The sequence below is a fragment of the Convolutriloba macropyga genome, unplaced genomic scaffold (assembly GCF_964194025.1).
Source record: "Convolutriloba macropyga unplaced genomic scaffold, txConMacr16.3 SCAFFOLD_2308, whole genome shotgun sequence".
NCBI lineage: Eukaryota > Metazoa > Xenacoelomorpha > Acoela > Convolutidae > Convolutriloba > Convolutriloba macropyga.
Genome location: NW_027453602.1, coordinates 13,613 through 33,481, shown reverse-complemented (window position 1 = coordinate 33,481; position 19,869 = coordinate 13,613). Strand labels below are relative to the sequence as shown.

General features: G+C 33.7%; 1 protein-coding gene across 1 annotated transcript; it reads left to right on the top strand.

Moving 5' to 3' along the window:
* Positions 1 to 1,535: 1,535 nt before the first annotated feature.
* Positions 1,536 to 16,530, top strand: LOC142358408 (uncharacterized). The gene is made up of 3 exons (XM_075409812.1): positions 1,536 to 1,715; positions 13,437 to 13,810; positions 16,160 to 16,530. The coding sequence occupies exons 2-3, from the start codon at positions 13,715 to 13,717 to the stop codon at positions 16,391 to 16,393; spliced, it is 330 nt and encodes a 109-aa protein (XP_075265927.1). The 5' UTR covers positions 1,536 to 1,715; positions 13,437 to 13,714; the 3' UTR covers positions 16,394 to 16,530.
* Positions 16,531 to 19,869: the final 3,339 nt, after the last annotated feature.

The following is a 19,869-nucleotide window of genomic DNA, read 5'->3' as shown; positions in this document are numbered from 1 at the left end:
GTTTTCAGAATTATTTACTGCTATCAATAAGTAGTGAAGATGAGGTGCAGTGGTCACTTATTGTCTCTTTTGTTTCCAGTTAAGGGTTTCCTTAGTGCTTGAATGGGTTCACTTTTTAATTTTGCGTTTCAATTGGTAAGTTGAATCAATTCTTTTTCGCTACCTTCTTTTACGCCCCCAGGTGCACGTGCTTTTTTACATTTTGAATTGCTATACGGCAACACATAATTTGTAACTGGGAGGCATAAAAAAACTTTGGAGGGACTGAATAGATCCGGTAAATTTTATTATTATTAAAACTAGGTGCTAAGAGTTTGCTTTTCCTTCTACGCAGTTGGCCTTAAATATGCATTCCGACATCTTTGTGAAATTGCTTGAACAATAAACAAATATTAAAGACACGATAGTTGGAAACTAACGACGAAAGTTTTCATTTAGCTTTGAGCAGTCAACAAAAAAAAGGTCGAGTTGATAAACTGCAATTAACATAAGATACCACACTGTATTTGGCATCGCATTAATTTTCAAGGCTTTGTGGGATATTTTATCTTTAAATTTTTAAATTTTTAAGCAATTGCATTATATTGATCTCCGCTTGCTGATCTCTTAAAGAGCTATATATATATATATATATATATATATATATATATATATATATATATATATATATATATATATTATATATATATATATAATATATATATTATATATATATATATATATATATCTTCCATTTCTGAACCAGTTTTCTAGTCGTCAAAAATTAATAGCGCTAGCAAGACTAGACTGAATTTTTCAGGCTTTAACTTAAAAATTATCTAAATTGATGCAATTAAATAAAAGATTGCTCATTGTAGAGCAGTTTCAGTTTTCGATAAAGAAGAAAATATGAACCAGTGACTCTCCAACCCTTTTGAGTATAATTCAAAAGCTATTTGAGGAAATTTATCGACGAATAAGTATTCTTCAGAACTAATTGAGAGATAAGCACGTCCTAAAAGAACATACTTCGGCTCAGTTCAAGAACAGCACGCAAAACAATTTTTAAAAAGTTTGCGCTCAATTTTGTTCTGATTTCATCTGAAACAACTAAGCCGTATTAGATGTTCTCCCTAGTAAGTGAGTAGTCAAATTTTATAAAGCATAGATTATTTATGCAAAAACAGCTTGTGTTTTTTAAACAACTGTATACGCTTGGAAACAAAAACATTGATATTTATCCTGGTACCTTTACTTGTGTTTTTTTTTGCTTGAGTTAACTTAATCTTAAGGCTTAATTACGTGGTGAATTTAGTTTACGATTGGTTTCCTTGATTTGACTTGTCGAAGGAAAAAATAAAATAATTTTGGCTCTTTTTATTCAATTAATAATTTTTTAAACATCTATTTCTCAATGAAAGTACTTACACGAAACGCTTGATTTGTTTCAAGTTCTATTTGTTTTATATTTTTTGCATTCTTTTTATTGCCTTACAATTGTTTGTTTACAATTGACTTATGCGTTTGAAAAATTGCCATTCCTTTTTTTAACTTAATTAAGCAACAATTCGAGTGAAAGTGAGAGCTTATTAACAGTATTGATTGAGATTATCGCTTTAAAAAAACAGCACTCTTTCCTGGCTTCTTTTTTAACCTTTTCGTTTTCCTTCATTTAACATAGCACAGAATGAATTCGTCTCTTTGAGGACATACTTTTGAAAACATTGTGAACAAAGGTAAATGTGATAGATATTTCGTATGCTTTGAGTTTGCATAAAGATAAAGAAAGTTATGTTAAACAACACCCACTTTGCATAGTTTATTTCGACATAATTTATATTGAGCAGATTTTAGCATATTGTTTTTATTTAAAATATCCATAATAACGATTTTTGAAATTTCGTTCATAGAACAATATTTCTATGAAATTTTTGAAAAGTTCATAGAACTTGGCTTAAAAAATCTCAATCCCTCCTAACAAACATGCTGCAGCCCAAAGTTAACAGATAATTTGTTTTAATTAAATTAATTAGTTATGTAAAAATTTATACGAAAAATCTGTTCAACTTTCATCTTAAATCTGCTAAAATTATGTATATATTTTTATGCTCAGTAAGTTTCCCCAGATTTCCCGAGTAGAATGTTTTTAGAATCCGAGACTGAACGGCAAGTCAATATCAATACTGGGCACGTCAAATTGCAAGTCTTATATCAGTACTGATTCAGAGCTATGACCATGTCACTTTTTACACTTGTCAGTATAAATGCAAGTCTTGGCCAAGACGTGCAAGTATAAATGCAAGCATCACGATGCAGAGGTATACCCAAATCACACGGGCAGATATGCCCTATATGTGTATCTCGTGTTCGTTTTTACTATGTAAATACATTGATAGTGGTTAATGATTGAGGAAAATAGCTACTTTAGCAGAAACCGGCAAAATGGAAGGGAATATCGTATCCCGTGTTCGCGAAACAGTCCTAATTTTAGCCGCGAAATACAAGTACAAACTTAATAACCTTTTTTCCCGCGAGTTGTATCAAGCATCCGCTCATGTTACGTATCGATTTTTTGCACGCAATGTAGCTCGATTTCGCATATAATCCGCAATTAAGCCTAATTTAATGCGCTTTGAGCATAGAAGTGATTATTAAAGCTTTATTACTACTCTTGTTAAAAGGATCCATTAAATGAGCTGGCGCGTTTATTACCAGTTTGTGAATAAAAATGAGAAATTATCTAATTGTTGATTATACTGGGAAGTATGTACCTTCTAAGCTGAAGATTTTGCAACGCAAAGAAAGTAGTGTATCGAATCTTTTACCTTAATTCAAAAACAATAAAAGCTGCTTTCAATACGGAAGACACCATTTTCGGTTTTGACATTTGATCAGTGACCATTAACAAGGTAAGATTGCACAAAGGTAAATATCGGTAAAAAATCAACTATGAATTGATTACCGCTTTTTTCTCTTGCTAAATTTGATTGAATGAGTGCCTTTCAATTGAAATTGTTCGATTTTGATGAATTCTTTCCAATGAAGTTGTTAAAAACAGTACTTAATTTTTTTGCGTCTAATTACGGGTTTTTAGTTGTCAGGAACAATCCATCGAATTTTCACCGGAAAATCCCTCAATTTTGCGTCTGTTGTAGTGCGTCCTTTTACAGATTCATAGAGTACTATTACCTTATCAACAAACCATTTTATGTTGGGTTTAGTTTTCTCACAAATACGAAAGCACCGCAAGTTGTGAAAACCCCTTTTCCATGTGAACCGGTCCTTAAGCGTTTGAAAAATGAGGCAATGTCGTGTCATTTAACGGAAACCGAAAGACATGATTGTGAGTTATTCTCACTTTTAAAGCGTCCCTTTATAGGCTTGTAGGTGCGGGTGGTTGAGTAGGTGGGAGAGGGAGACGATTAAACACAAGGGCCATAAAAAACAAGGTACCCCTGCAGACGCCCTCTTACATTACTGCCAAAATTCGCCTCAAATTTGATCTTTAAGAAAGTAAAGGCAAAACGACAATTTCGTTTTTGGGTCTAGTTACAAGGTTACGGGCCTTTTTAATTTTTTCTGAAAAATCCTCCATTTTGTTCTCTCTTTCTCTCTCTTTCTCTAAAATGATTTTCCGCTATTTTTAATATTAGTTTAGACACACTGCATCCGTGTCAAAAGTGAAAAATTCCTCCGGTGAAGTTGGAATTTGTCGAACTTTGTTTTTTTCCCGAAAAATCCCTCCATTTTGATCGCGCTCTCTCTCTTCATCTAAAACTATTTTCCTCTGAAGAATTTACCGAGCTATATTTACTATTAGTTTAGACACACTTCATCCGTGTGAAAAATGAAAAATTCCTCCGTTGAGGTTGGAGTTTGTCGAATTTTATTTTTTTTTCACAAAACCCCTCCATTCTGCGCGCACTCTCTCTCTCTCCTTCCCTCCCTCCACATCTCTCTCACTCCCTATCTCTCTCTCTCTCCTTTCTATAAATAAATTACGCGAATAATAAATTCATATACACACAATCTGTGGCAGTTTATAACATTAAGACATTAAGCCATTAAGCAATATTGGTAATTTTTTGATACAAAATTACTGATTACAGAATTGTCATTCCATGTCAATAGAGTCATTGAAATTGGATTGGATTTGTGTGACCATTTGATGATATGCTTGGCAAGCAAGTGACCAGATGACCAGAGGCTGAAACAGTCCGGGGAATTACTTTGTCTTTAAAGTTGTTATTTAAATCAATTTAAAGCGTTATAAGCTTCAATAAAATCTTCATTGTTTATTACAAAGTATTAAACCACTTTTGCATGCGCGCATTTAATTAGGCTTGATTGCGGATTAGAGATGCTTTTAATGCAAATAATAGATACCTAAATTGAGCGGAAACGTTCTACAAGACTTGTAACCTACTTTTTGTTCCGAATGTACTTTTACAAAGTATTTGAACCACTTTTGCATTCTCAAAATGCGCGCATTTAATTAGGCTCAATTGCGGATTAGAGAAACGTTGAATGCGAATAATAGATACTTAAATTGAGCGGAAACGTACTACAAGATATGTTACCTACTTTTTGCACCGAATTTTCTTTTATTTTGCAAAATTTGCGGAACCTCTTTTGCGAAAAGTAAGATACAAAGGATGTCATGTAATTTCGTTTATTGTATGTAACTAATTTTCGAGCCAATTTTACCAAGGCGGAAATTTTGGGGTATACCTCTGCATCGTAATGAGTCTTGAACAAGACTTGCAATTCTAAATGCAAGTCCTGGCCAAGACTTGGCACGTCTAAAAAACGTCAAAACTGGCCAAAAAACGTCAGAAATGGCCGAAAACCATCAAAAATAATTCCGAAAAACGTCAAAAATGGCCAAAAAACGGCAAAGGGCCAAAAAAAATTCTGAAATAGCCGAAAAAAAATTACAAAAAAGGCCTTAAAAACGTCAAAAATAGGTCCAATAAACGTCAAAAAAGATGTAAGTCGTCCGAAAAAAAGCCGGAAAATTGTCAAAAAAAGTCGGAAAACAGTCAGAAAAAGACGGGAAATCCTCCAAAAATAGCGCAACAATCGTTCAAAAAGTCAACGGGACCTCAAAAAAACTACAACCAAATATGGCCCCAGGTCGCCCTGTGTCGCCTTCCCGGGTCGTCCTGGCTCACTTGCTATCATCTGTTATCAGTTGTCAGGCGCCCTGAGAAAGAACATAAAAATAATTGACAAAATCGTGGCACGTTGCAAAATTTGTTGGAATTCGAATTTTTCACTCGAAATTTTTTGAAAAGTTGTTTTTGACTTGGGAATCAACTTGCAAGTGTAATTCAAGTCTTGTAATTATCACTACTGATATGTGCTTGTAGACTTCAATTTAGACTGGCCCAGTACTGATATTGACTTTCAGTTCAGTCCGGGATTTCAAAAGCAAACGATTGTTGATCAATTATCCAAGCAAATCATCCATTGTCTTGTTTTGTTTTGTTTTCTCTTTTTGTATCTCAGCATCATTTTGTTTGAGCCGCGGGAACTAAAAATTTGAAAAGGGCTCAGGTCTAGACCTCGACTTATAAAAACACTTTAAGAATATTATGGGGGAGGCAATATTGAATAAAATTACACGGTCGAGTTTCCTATTTAAGACTGAGCTAAAGTCTTTTCAAGGCGCAGTGTAGTGAGCACAGTGCGTCGTAAGAAAAAGACGACCCGATGTTTGAACCTTTTAAGTAACTATTAACTATTTTTGTATGAAGTTAGAATTGACTAAGCTCAAGATGACGCACAACCTTATTATCTAACACAGATATTTTGTTGATTTTAGTCTCACTCAGTGCTAACTAATTGCAGTAATCTCTCAACACCGCAGGGAAAATTAATCATCATAAAATTTGAGACAAGGAAAACCCTTTTGTACTAGTTGTTCATTAGTCATAGTAATAAACTCACTTTCAATTATCGTAACGAGTACAGTCATAGGCACGTGATGTGGTGAAAAAGGGCGAAGTAACACGAGCAACCCCACAGCACTTATCTAACGCATTCCCAGAAAAGGGCTTTTTTCATATCATGCAGCAGAATATTCCAGAAATAGACTGATATGAGCAGTAAATAAAGGCTTACTGTGTCTTGTGTTTTGAATATTCTTGAGCAGTAAAATATTGCTGTGCTTTTTATTGAAAGTTTTTTTCAGAAAGTCAATTATTTGCTACAGTGATCTGTAACCCCAATTTATTTGAGCTGAAAACTAAATGTTACAAACCCCAGCTTCTGGCATTTCAACTCGTTAGTACAAAAAACCAGCCTGACATCAGTAATAGCTTATATAGTTTTGCATAAAAAGGTGTTAGACAAATAATTTTTTCTTGGCTTTGTTTCATATGTCGGATTGAACTCGTATACGTATAGAGATCCCTTAAAATGTCATCTCTAGCAATCCAGTCCATTTTAATACTGACAAAATATAATATTAGCAAATAGTTATGAATTGAATTATGATGCAACTGTAAAAACAGAGCTGATAGACTGCTACAAAAGCCAACAGTAAAAACAAAGTACCCGGACAGATCCCAAACTGGTGAAACAAACTTGGCACTGTAAAGTTTTCCTCGTCACAGCTGATGTGGAGAGCAGCTGTTACATTGGTCCGCCGACCTGGACAGTGGAAAACAAACTGCTGTCCAGATTAATTAGAGAAATACAAAACTACCTTCCCAACGAGGTTATATATAAAGAGTCAAGCTGCTGCCTAAACTACGAAACAAAGTAACTCGTTCAAGGGTTCACAGCATCCTGAATAAACAGATTAAGACCTGCTCTGAGCAGCTGCGACAAAAAACACAAGAGGACTACGATATTAAAGAGAACAAATTTAGGTCCCGCAAGCTCAAAGCAGTCTATCAACAGCTTCTTCATCTGCGTAAAAACCATTTGTTGACCATAATTCCACGGCAGAAAACAAAGTCAAACCATCAGAGTAGTTCAGTTCCACAGATCAATGAAGAAGAATTGCTTGCTGATAATTCACAGCCAGCAGAACAAAGTCAGTGTCTCTGAGTGGTGAATGGTAACGAAAACAAAGACAAAGGATCAAAAACCACAAGCAGAATGTTAAAGAAAACTGAGAAACTGTGCATTGGAGAAATTTTGGGGTATACTTCTGCATCGTAATGAGTCTTGAACAAGACTTGCAATTCTAAATGCAAGTCCTGCCCAAGACTTGGCACGTCTAAAAAACGTCAAAAACTGGCCAAAAAAACGTCAGAAATGGCCGAAAACCATCAAAAATAAGTCCGAAAAACGTCAAAAATGGCGAAAAAAAACGGCAAAAGGCCAAAAAAAACTTCGGAAATAGCCGAAAAAATTACAAAAAAGGCCTTAAAAACGTCAAAAATAGGTCCAATAAACGTAAAAAAAGATGTAAGTCGTCCGAAAAAAAAGCCGGAAAATTGTCAAAAAAAGTCGGAAAACAGTCAGAAAAAGACGGGAAATCCTCCAAAAATAGCGCAACAATCGTTCAAAAAGTCAACGGGACCTCAAGAAAACTACAACCAAATATGGCCCCAGGTCGCCCTGTGTTGCCTTCCCGGGTCGTCCTGGCTCACTTGCTATCATCTGTTATCAGTTGTTAGGCGCCCTGAGAAAGAACATAAAAATAATTGACAAAATCGTGGCACGTTGCAAAATTTGTTGGAATTCGAATTTTTCACTCGAAATTTTTTGAAAAGTTGTTTTTGACTTGGGAATCAACTTGCAAGTGTAATTCAAGTCTTGTAATTATCACTACTGATATGTGCTTGTAGACTTCAATTTAGACTGGCCCAGTACTGATATTGACTTTCAGTTCAGTCCGGGATTTCAAAAGCAAACGATTGTTGATCAATTGTCCAAGCAAATCATCCATTGTCTTGTTTTGTTTTGTTTTCCCTTTTTGTATCTCACCATCATTTTGTTTGAGCCGCGGGAACTAAAAGTTTGAAAAGGGTTCAATTCTAGACCTCGACTTATAAAAACACTTTAAAAAAATTATGGGGGAGGCAATATTGATAAAATTACACGGTCGAGTTTCCTATTTAAGATTGAGCTAAAGTCTTTTCAAGGCGCAGTGTAGTGAACACAGTGCGTCGTAAGAAAAAGACGACCCGATGTTTGAATCTTTTAAGTAACTATTAACTATTTTTGTTTCAAGTTAGAATTGACTAAGCTCAAGATGACGCACAACCTTATTATCTAACACAGATATTTTGTTGATTTTAATCTCACTCAGTGCTAACTAATTGCAGTAATCGCTCAACACCGCAGGGAAAATTAATCATCATAAAATTTAAGACAAGGAAAACTCTTTTGTACTAGTTGTTCATTAGTCATATTAATAAACTCTTTTTCAATTATCGTAACAAGTACAGTCATAGGCATGTGATGTGGTGAAAAAGGGGCGAAGTAACACGAGCAACCCCACAGCACTTATCTAACGCATTCCCAGAAAAGGGCTTTTTTCGTATCACGCAGCAGAATATTCCAGAAATAGACTGACTTGAGCAGTAAATAAAGACTTACTGTGTCTTGTGTTTTGAATATTCTTGAGCAGTAAAATATTGCTGTGTTTTTTTGAAAGTTATTTTCAGAAAGTCAATTATTTGCTACAGTGATCTGTAACCCCAATTTATTTGAGCTGAAAACTAAATGTTACAAACCCCAGCTTCTGGCGTTTCAACTCGTTAGTACAAAAAACCAGCCTAACATCAGTAAAAGCTTATATAGTTTTGCATAAAAAGGTGTTAGACAAATAATTTTTTCTTGGCTTTGTTTCATATCTCGGATTGAACTCGTATACGTATAGAGATCCCGTAAAATGTCATCTCTAGCAATCCAGTCCATTTTAATACTGACAAAATCTAATATTAGCAAATAGTCATGAATTGAATTATGATGCAACTGTAAAAACAGAGCTGATAGACTGCTACAAAAGCCAACAGTAAAAACAAAGTACCCGGACAGATCCCAAACTGGTGAAACAAACTTGGCACTGTAAAGTTTTCCTCGTCTGTGGAGAGCAGCTGTTACATTGGACCGCCGACCTGGACAGTGGAAAACAAACTGCTGTCCAGATTAATTAGAGAAATACAAAACTACCTTCCCAACGAGGTTATATATAAAGAGTCAAGCTGCTGCCTAAACTACGAAACAAAGTAACTCGTTCAAGGGTTCACAGCATCCTGAATAAACAGATTAAGACCTGCTCTGAGCAGCTGCGACAAAAAACACAAGAGGACTACGATATTAAAGAGAACAAATTTAGGTCCCGCAAGCTCAAAGCAGTCTATCAACAGCTTCTTCACCTGCGTAAAAACCATTTGGTGACCATACTTCCACGGCAGAAAACAAAGTCAAACCATCAGAGTAGTTCAGTTCCACAGATCAATGAGGAAGAATTCTTGCTGATAATTCACAGCCAGCAGAACAAAGTCAGTGTCTCTGAGTGGTGAATGGTAACGAAAACAAAGACAAAGGATCAAAAACCACAAGCAAAATGTTAAGGAAAGCTGAGAAACTGTGCATTGGAGAAGTACTTTTCGTCCAAAATTTGATTGAAGAAAATGGAAATTGAAATGAAAAAAGGAGCTTGAGATACAGATATAACTTTTCGAAGAAAACGATGCACTAAAACTACATTACCGAAAAGAATCCCTTGACAAAAAGAGTTTAGACAACGACGACGATGCTGCTCGGATTAAACGCAGTCGATCCCCAGTCAAATAGAATGAGACCAGAAACAGATATGTGTCCCCAAGGCGTGACAGATCAGATAATCCTGGAAAAACGTACAACGATAATTGCAACCCTTCAGAAAATGAACCAGAAAACACATATCTAAGAGTGGCATTTGATGGCGATTGTTCGCGCAAGCCACGATCTTAACGTAGAGAGCATTACGAGTTAACCCAGGTTCAAGAAAACTTTGCGTACGTTAAACCCAGTAGCACCAGTAAACTACCAAAACTTAAAGTGAGTTTTTTCGGTGGTCAGCCAATTAAACGGCCGGAGTGGTCAACTATCATTGTTGCTACCGTGCAGCTACGTACTATTTCTGTTTCAAAAATGAGTCACTTCGGAACTCTTTGAAGTGGCAGAGCCAAGTCAGCGATATTTGGTATGGTTATTCGGGGTTGTTCTACACTCAAGCTTGGCCACTATTAGCACGACGGAAATTCGGCCGTCCGCATTTGATTTTCAACGCTCAACTTGAGAAGATACGTAAACAATAGCCTAAAAAAGCAAACTATTCACACGCCTTATGTAAGTAATCAATAACAATAAGCAATGTCATTAACGTTTTAAAAGGGTGATTTACAATCAAGCGCAACACTTCACCTTGCGATGGAAAAGTTCCCCAAAGTATCAAAGAAAAATATTATTTTTATGTTGATTGTTGCCTGGAAGATAGGCTTGGTCTGGTTCTTGAAAATTGATTAGGAAGAATGGCATTCGCGTACTGAAATGGCCTTGAATTTTCTATTAGTTTTCAGCAGTTCCAATCAGAATAAAAATTTGGCTGAGTCAAAAACTTTCATAGTTGAAGTTTTCAAAAAATGTTGATACTCTTGCTTCAGTTTAAATTTATTCGCAGTTTTATTCTCGAGTATCTTTCAAAGTGGAAATTTGTTGTCAAGTTAGTACATATCTACTTTTGCAGCCGTCGTCTTAAAAGCAATGCCGACTATGCCAGAAACATCTTCTTCAATTTAATAAGCAATTTTCAAAACTTTTATTTAATTAATAAAGAAACAAATAGAAATTTTTTTTTGAAATTTGGACTTTCCAAAATTGAACAGCTACATTAATAAACATTTCTGCAAATGGATCTACAATAAGTATTAAAGAGCTGCCATTGCTCTTCTGAAAAAATACAAAACTTGCCTTGTCCTCTAAAATAGAAAATAGCAGACAAAACTATATTACGAGGAAAGGATAAAATAGATGTCTTATTTGGTCAAAGATTTAACTCTTTTCTCTTAGTGATTCAAAATTATTTCCCGTATTTTTCACTATAAACTAGTTATGAAGAAAACACATTAGTTTTTGGTTTAACCCTACATTTTTGCATATTTTGGTCGGAAAAAATTTCAGAATTTAAACAAAGAAAGTGTATTCGTTGAATTTTTTTGAATTTAGTAGTTTTTGAAATAAAAAGTCAAGTAATTTTCCTCGAGGCCTCATTAACCAAGGGAACAAATTGAACGTCTAAATTTGGCTTGCATGTGCTCTTTTTATCAAAGTGCAGATTAGAGCAGGTAAACAAGACTTTGGGGAGGAAAATAATTAAAACGTCCCTTGTTAAAACAGCTCAAATCTATTTTAAAAAAGGTTAGAAAATTCGTGCAATGAGGAAAAATTACATCCATTGCTCGAACCGACAACCGAACTGCATTTCCAAATCAACTTGATTCATAGTGGATACTTCCAGAACCGATACTTGAGTATACAGTTGAATTCCAGCTTTCGCTGAAAACCGCTAATTGGGTGCTACATTTTGTGACAAAAGCTAAATTTCTAAAAAGTAAGATTACTTTTTCAGAGCAATCTGATCAATGGTGCACGCCTGTAAATTATTTTCCTTCGGCTATGTTTTAGCTATTTACTAGCCCTATTTGAACGAAAATTGTTCACTTGTTGATTTTTCTAAATAAAATATAACAATTGAAAAAATTCAGCAGAACAGCGAGTGATTGCACTTGATTCAGCCGGATAGTGGCTGCCAAAAAAATCTATTCTGCAGTTTATAAATTTCACGTTGGCATTGTTAAGAGCAGTGATCAAAACACAAACGGACGAAGTCAGCTAGAAACTGCCATTTGAGATCAGATTTTGTCAAAAAAATATTACAATTTTGAAAATTTTCTTTAGAACGGCAATATCAGATCAATATGCTAGATAGCGGAAGCCTCAACAGTTTTATGATTTTTGTCTAATCAGTTGGAGTGCGGTTTAGATGAGAAACATGGACAAAATCGTGATTCGGCGTCAATTTTAATAAAAACAGAATTCCGGAAACTTTTAAAAAGATTTTTGTAGCAAGATTTCTTAATTAATGATTCAGTAAGCTTCGTTCAGCTCTGAAATTTATTGTCAACAAAATAGCAATGAGCAATTAAGTCATATATTAATAAATTGAACACATTTTCTCAAAATATTTTCTTAAAGGGAAAGAAAATGTAAGAAAAATCAGTCAACTGTTCTCAAAATTTTAAGCTTCTATAATTCCTCGAAAAACATAAATGTGGTGGTTTAAAGTGGCGAAACTTGTGAATTTTTAAGAAATTACAGAAGTTCACAGCGCTCACCAGCTGTATGTGAAATAGTTGACCGTTTCCTGAGAGCATTATCAGCGTGCTGCTTTGTGGTCTTCATTGAAAACTGTAAGTAGTAATTGCAGGGCTGGGTTGCATTTAGTTGACAATACGATATGCGAGCTCAAGGATGAAGGTTGGAGACTCAGTTCGAGCAGTGAATGCAATTTTTGTTCGTTGTGTGAATTACATACATTCTGAGGATTCTACTTAAAATTATGTAAGAACTGTATAGTAAAAAAAACTGTTAGAAATGGAATTTTTTTCCCATTGATCTTGCATCTTTTTTCGAATTTTTATTAGTCTGTGAAGCATTTTGAATTAGTAATTTTTTAATTAGTCATTGATAACTTATCAATAGTCAATTGGTGTTTCGCATGCTACATATGCAACAATGTCAAACAACTGCAACAAGCAATCGAAAAAGAGCTTATTAAATTTGATGGGATGAGAAGAACGAAGAAAACACATTAAAGTTAGTTACCCTAAACTAAGTAGATGCTCAATCACTTTAACGTTGAAAAAACTATGCAACTGCTTGTTAACATTGGAATCTACTTTTTTCAAAAGTTTAAGAAAAATGAAAAAAAAACAAGCTAAAATTTTTGCAAAAAATTCCCTTAAAAACTTTGTTATTGGTTCTTTAGATATAAAAAACTATATTATTGGCTGATTGGAGCCATCAATATCTTTAAGCTGTATACTGCCGTTTAATTCCAAAGAATTGTGTTTTGGTTCTATTTGAAGTTTTTTTAGACACATAGTAAGTCGTTTTCTCTGCATTATACTACTAAACTGTGTTTGTTTATCTTCCTCATAAAGGCGCCTGAAAATGATCCATAGGGGTCAATGGTGTCCTTTCGGAGCGCACGTGACATTTGAAAATAAATAAATTATGTAAATGCTCATTTGTATTATGCGTAATCCGTAAACAATTTTTTATTATTATTTATTATTTTTAATATCTGTCAAGTCTTTGCAGAGCGGGTTTTTCATGTCGGCTTGTAAAAACTTTTCGGCATCATTAAATTTGTTTTTATTGGAATTGCGATGCTCATCATCTAATAATGCAACTTTTAGAAGAAAAAATTATTGGCGCTGTTTCAGCTGATTTAACAACAATTTGGTAAACCTTGGAAAACAGAGTGGCCAGTGATCACGTGACCTGCTAATCCAACTCAATTTGGACACTAATACCCAATATTAAGTGACGTTTATCCAATTGAATTCACAGCCGATACCTTCCAAAAGGTCTACAAAGAGTAAATTATACAACCTCGCCACTGCAGACGTTGAGTTTTAGCAAACCCAGTTCTTATCAGAGGAAGATAGGAATTAGTTTTCATATCAGTTGCTGCAGGAGATTGATTGTTCAGCCCACAACAATGATTTGTTCAAACATTGTGAATTCTGCTGCTGTGATTCTCCTGATCGCGTCATCTCTTCTCAACTCCGTACACTCACACCCTCACACACGTGTTGTAAGTACAATACCAATATTGTCTACTATACCACAATTTAATCCAAATACTATACTTTTTAACGACTCGGGCTGTAGTGCCCCATATTTAGACCTCGACTTATGAAGAGAACATCTTCAACCAAAAAGTGGAATGGAAAGACTTTGTTCCACCCAAATAATCATTGAAATGACTTTTGCTCGTCTTTAGCAAACAGCATGAGTTTAGTTTAACCGAAATTATTCACGATGGACTAACATGCAAAATCGTAGTACTCCAATAGATTGTACTAATTGTACTCCAACAGATTAATTTCCATCCCCTTAGAAAATCCTGGTCTTGCAGAGACTAGTTTAGATAAATTTAAACAGCTGCATCAATTCATTATAGGCTGAAAAAACTTTTTGAAACAAATTTTCAAAGCGCTCATTTTTTGGTTGACAGATCAAATAAATTCAAAGTTTTTCCAGAGCTAGAGATTTTTTTAAAGAAAAAATTTAAAATTAAAAAAAAAACAGGTTCTCTGAGATGAAAAGACGAATTTTATCATTGATTCTGTCATAAGACGCTCTGATTTCTGATTTCAGGGGTTCTTCTAATCACTAGAGCAAAGACTAGGAATTATATAGAACTTATACTGGAAAAATTATACTTTAAAAAAATTTTTAAAACAGATTTTTCCTCGCAAATTATCACTTTCATTTTTTGGAGAGTGTTATCATTTAAAATTTTGGAATAAGTGGCTTTTTAGCATTTTTTCAACATAAATTTATATTTTGGAGTGAAACGACTTTTTTCTTGATCGAGAACATTTGATTGATCGAACTTTTAAACAAAAAGGTGCTGTCTCGCAAAAGGTTGTAATTTTTAAAAAGGAAAATTAATTTAGCTGTTAAATTTATGTTGCTATTAGGATTCTAGAAACAATTAATCGAAAACTGCTTTCTGAATAATACAGAAAAAAATAATCGGAGAATGGATTTTGTCTAGAAGGCAAACCCTTACAATTTAAATTATTAATAAAATGAACATAGAAAAAATTAAAAAATAAACTACAAACATATTTGTCCTAGGAAAAAACCACGCTTCTTTTTTGTTTTACAGAAGGATATCATTTAACCTTTCAGGTATATAATTTTATTATTTCTCCAAACAACTGTTCTGAACCAATGTATTCCTGATCAAGGCTCCTTTTGGAATTTGTTTGGTTTTTAATTGTTTTCTTATATTTTATGTTGACAAAAATTAATTATTAATAAAATAGGAGTTGGTACTAGCTTTTGCAACTAAAACACAATAAAAAACATTTTCCACAAAAAAGTGATGTCTCCAATTCAGATGTGTCCTTGTGGCAAACATCTAAATAATTCATATGGGGAGTATATCAATATCTTTATAGAAACGTTTGCTAAATCATGCCAAAACGAGAATAATGGAATTGATGAGGAACTATTGTATCATTTTTGACCATTGCTCTCGAATGTCACTAAACTTTTTTGTCAGGTGAATATATTGAAATTAATATTGGAATAGTCCTTCATCAATAGTCCCTCATCAAAAAATTCATTTTCAAAAAGCCATCAAATTGCCGATAAAGTTCTTATTCAATTCCAATTTGAGAAACTTTGCTTCCATAGAAAAATTAATTTGAGAAAATAATTACAAACTAGGTGTGTCAACCCAGCAAAAATCTACGCCACCCCTGCACGTCAAATATTGAACTTCATTGAACCAATTTGATGAAGTTTTACGTCTGCCAAATTGTTGTCGACCGTTAAAGTTCTTGCTGCTAATTTACAATCTTTCTGACAAAATTTATTCTGTACTTTAAGTTGAGAAATTTAAGCTGATAAATTTAAAGAAAAGTGTAATTCAATAAACATTCAGTTTTTGATCAAAAGCAATTTTCATAATAAATCCACCGCAGACGCATTTGGTTCCATAATCGGTGTCATAAGGATTGAAAAAAATCAAATTTTCACGTAAATAATTACTACAACTCCTCAGGGCGTAGTTTGCAACTGAAAAATGCAACTGTTTGAACAAATGAATGCTTTTAAAAAAATGCAAGCTTGATGTCTTTAAACAATGTGGTTTCTTCGCTTAAGCGCTGGATTACTTCAATTTCTAAAATTGTTATCTGGTTCTTACATAAATAATATTTGTCGTTCGACTTAATCAGTTTTGTAAAATTTTCTGCTTGTTTCTTAAATTATTGGATATTTTTGACGCCACCCTCTAATTACGGAAATTTGGTAAAGACCTTTGATAACTTCTCGGAAGTATTTTATTTTCCTAGTTGAGGCAGCGTCACTATTAAAAAATTTTTTTTGGATGATTTTGTTAACGCAAAATTTCTTTTGCGTGCAGAGCAAAAGAGCCTGCTACAACACACCCTACTACTGCTTCATGATGCAATATGCAAACAATGACAACCAGGGAGGGGGAGGTGGTCTCATTAAGAAAATGGACAAACCATCTTCATCTGTCATTGAGAGTGAACCCTGGATCTACAAAGAGGGGGAGGAGCAAGCAGAGGATAACTTTCAGCAGAAGAAACGAGGATGGAGGGAACCTGGATTTGAGATTGCAGAGAGTGATTGAAGATAATTGTAATAAATCAATCTTAATACAAATATGGTAATTTTTTACTAATGAAATATCATAATCAAAGTGTGTTATTTACAGCTAAATTACGAATTAATGCCAAATTGTTTAATTAAATCTTGAAAGCGGAAAAAGTCATTTTATGAGATTTATTTATTTTTTGTAATTATAAGTTTAAATGTTGATCAAGAATAGGTTGAATTGAAAAGCGTTTATTTTAAAAAAACATACACTATGGTACCACGAAGTAAAACTGAATACTTTTTTAGAAAGTCAAAACACCGAATAAGGTTATAAGTTCGTGCAGGTTTACGCTAAGATCAGACCATGCAAGAACTACTTGCACTCAGATCAGACTTTTGCGAAACCCAAAAAATTATACGAAGCTCGTACGACCGAAGCCGTCTCTGGTCACAACACGACAGACTCAGGCGACTTCTGATCAGAGATTCGTGCGACCCCCAGTCACTTTGATCACACCATCCTCCTAACTTCAGCTTCTGACTGATCAAGCCACGCCAAACCGAAATGGCCTCTGATCAGACATTCGTTGGACCGTTAACCATAGTTTTGCGTGGCCAGATCTTTTTCCGGATCCTAGAGAGTAGGTCACGTTAAATCCCCCTTTTCAGACACAAATGGCCCGATAAGAGATCACTTGTTACTGGGAAATTATTCTAGAAACGCATCATTACGCTTTTGTAAACATATATCAGACGGTTTGTATGGAAGTTAAAGAGATTTCATACGACGTCTGAGTCTAAATTTTTCATTTAAATTTTTTTCTTATTTTTCAAAAAATTTCAAAAATATTCAGTTTTCGGCAGCGCGGATTCCAAATTCTTCATTTCTATTCAATTGAGTTCAGGTCAGAATTAAATGCTGAAACGCTGGTCATTATAGTGCCTTCTATTTCTTTTCCTGGAACAAATTTCCGAAAGGTTTTGACTTAAGCACGGAACCATTATCGTGTTGAAAATTAAGATCTTAAGATGTTTGTTTCAGAGTTTGTTTAATACTTCCATTTCTTCTAAAACGTTTGGATTGCTTGGGATTATAAAAAATATTTATGGCCATATGCATCGCAAAACACAAAAGAGGAAAATTTAAATTTCCCAGCTCAATTTATCGGTGTTTTTCAAAAAAGTTTGAAACCACTTTTTAAGAGACCCCAAAAATCCCGTCAAGGTAAGTTTGAATTCTATAAACGTATGAAGACGCACAGTTTTATTTGACCACGGCACCAATTTTTTTCCAATATTTTTTAAATTTTCGTTATGTTAGCGATGAGCTGCGCTGCTGGTAAACTTGTCATAAATATCAATAAAATTACTCTATTCTTGCGAGATTGAGTGTAGCACAGAATGTTCCGACATACGTCTGAAGTTTCCAAAAACATTTCTTTTTCCAGAGAGGAAAACCTCTTTTGATTGCCAGTTTTGCAAACTGAATATAGAGCAATTTTTTAGAGCCACGATGATTACAATTTTCAAAATAAAATTGTGAAAAACTCATAACCCTCATTATGATTAAAAAATTTTAAAAGATCTAAAACCACATGGATTGTCATTTATTTTGAAATATAAACCCCTCACTCAAAACTTAAAATTGAACAAGAGCAACCAGAAGGAAGAAAATTTATCTTAAGCAAACGAAAACTTTATTTTCCATAGATATTTTACCAAAGTTAGTTTATTCGACAGAGTCAGCAAACAAATAGTTGACTGTATATTTCTGGTCTGAATTGTTCTTTTTTTAAAATTTATTCGACTCACTAAATGTGTACAACTCAGTGTGACTGAAGATGCAAAAAAGACAATTTCTTATGAAAGCGTTATTGAATAACAACCAATCATCAAAAATTAGACCCGTCGTGTTCCGTATGTTAACAATCAGTTTGATTCATCTTAATTGTAGTCCATACGACCTATAATGAGAAAGTTTCCTAATTTTGTACAATTAAAATAAAACCAGACAACAAAATTTTTTCAGGGTATACGTGACAACATGAAGAAAAAAATATACATAATCATTATATTTAATTCACTCTGGTGGATTCTGTAATTCAATGTTTCAGTCAATTTTGATTAAATTAGAGAAATTGTTGAATAATATAACATTTTTCTATCTTTTTCCTTCTCAAAAGACTGTTTTATTCGGTTCTTCTTGTTCAAAAATCCCCATTTGAGATCCTTTTGGCTATATAATGTCATATAGAGCTCATAGTTAACTCAGCAGTTAGCTTTTGGCGATATTTTGAAGCAGTTAAGAAAAAAAGTGTTCTGTTTTCCCAGTCTGTTTTCTCAGTCTACACTCAAAAGAATTTTTCTGTTTTCCCAGTCTACACTCAAAAAAATTTTTAAGAGGAAACAAAACCAACACGCAGACAAGTAAAATTTTTCAAGTGCTCCAGAAAAGTTGTATCTCATTGATTTTTTGTATATCAGGAGTAACACAGTTGTTTTTTTTGATATGGCTTTTGGCATAAAAATAAAAACTAACTACCAGGAACCGAAGTTTTTAAAATTAATTTGTGAATTATTGGAAAAAGTAGACAATTTTGATGTTTTTCGTTTCTTATTTCTTTTTATAGGTTTTCGGGGTTCGTTTAACTATTCAATTCCCATGCTTTATACGTTTTTTCGCTTTGTTCAATTCCAAAATCCCGCAGACTACTAAAAACATCTTTAATATTTCTTGTGCCAAATCGAGAAAAGTATATAGTTATTTGTTCTTTCCTTTTTCAGTTTTTTGTGTTTTCAGTACCTGCTTTGTTGGAATTTTTCAGTTTATTTTGTTTTCAGACTAACTTTTTTCACGATATAATTATAAAAGAACTTATAATAACAAATTAATATAATTTTTCTCATTAATATGATATATTATCCGCTTTATTTTTTTCTTTTTCTGCTTTCCGAATGTTTGAAGGGTTTTTCCACCATTTCTCCCTGCAATGTTATTTTTAGTTCTTTTTTAAATAAAATTTGAAAGTCGTGCCTAAATGTTTCTTTTTTCTCCAACATGTGGATGCTTCACTACAAAAAAATCCGGACCTAGCATAGATTCCGCCCTTTTGAATAAATTTTCAAACAAAAAACCATCTATGTGATTATTTTGATTGAGTCCTCCAGCCTTTTAATTATTCGACTGATAATAGGAAATCAATCCACAAAGCCACATATTTTTTTTCTTGATATTTAGAAAAAACTAACATTTTCCTAACCTAACCTAAGCTTTGACGGCAGTATAATAGAATTTGTCTCGTTTTAAAGAATTTTTGTGTCTTTTAAATTGTTGTGCAGTTCTCTGATGATTGAACAATAATGCTACTTTCATAAAGTTTTTCTTTGTACCTAGATTTTATTTTAATTTTTCTGCAAATGCTTAGCTATTCAAAAATAGCAAATAGTGTAGTTTGAACCACTTTTAGCTTAGTTTTCTTTTCCATAGTTCAAGGAGAAACTATTGCTCAA

Excerpts from the sequence above, each read along its gene's own strand:
- LOC142358408 (XM_075409812.1), top strand. The coding sequence starts at position 13,715 with ATGATTTGTTCAAACATTGTGAATTCTGCTGCTGTGATTCTCCTGATC. Across the intron at positions 13,811-16,159 it reads CACACCCTCACACACGTGTT|AGCAAAAGAGCCTGCTACAA; the intron begins GTAAGTACAATA and ends TTTTGCGTGCAG.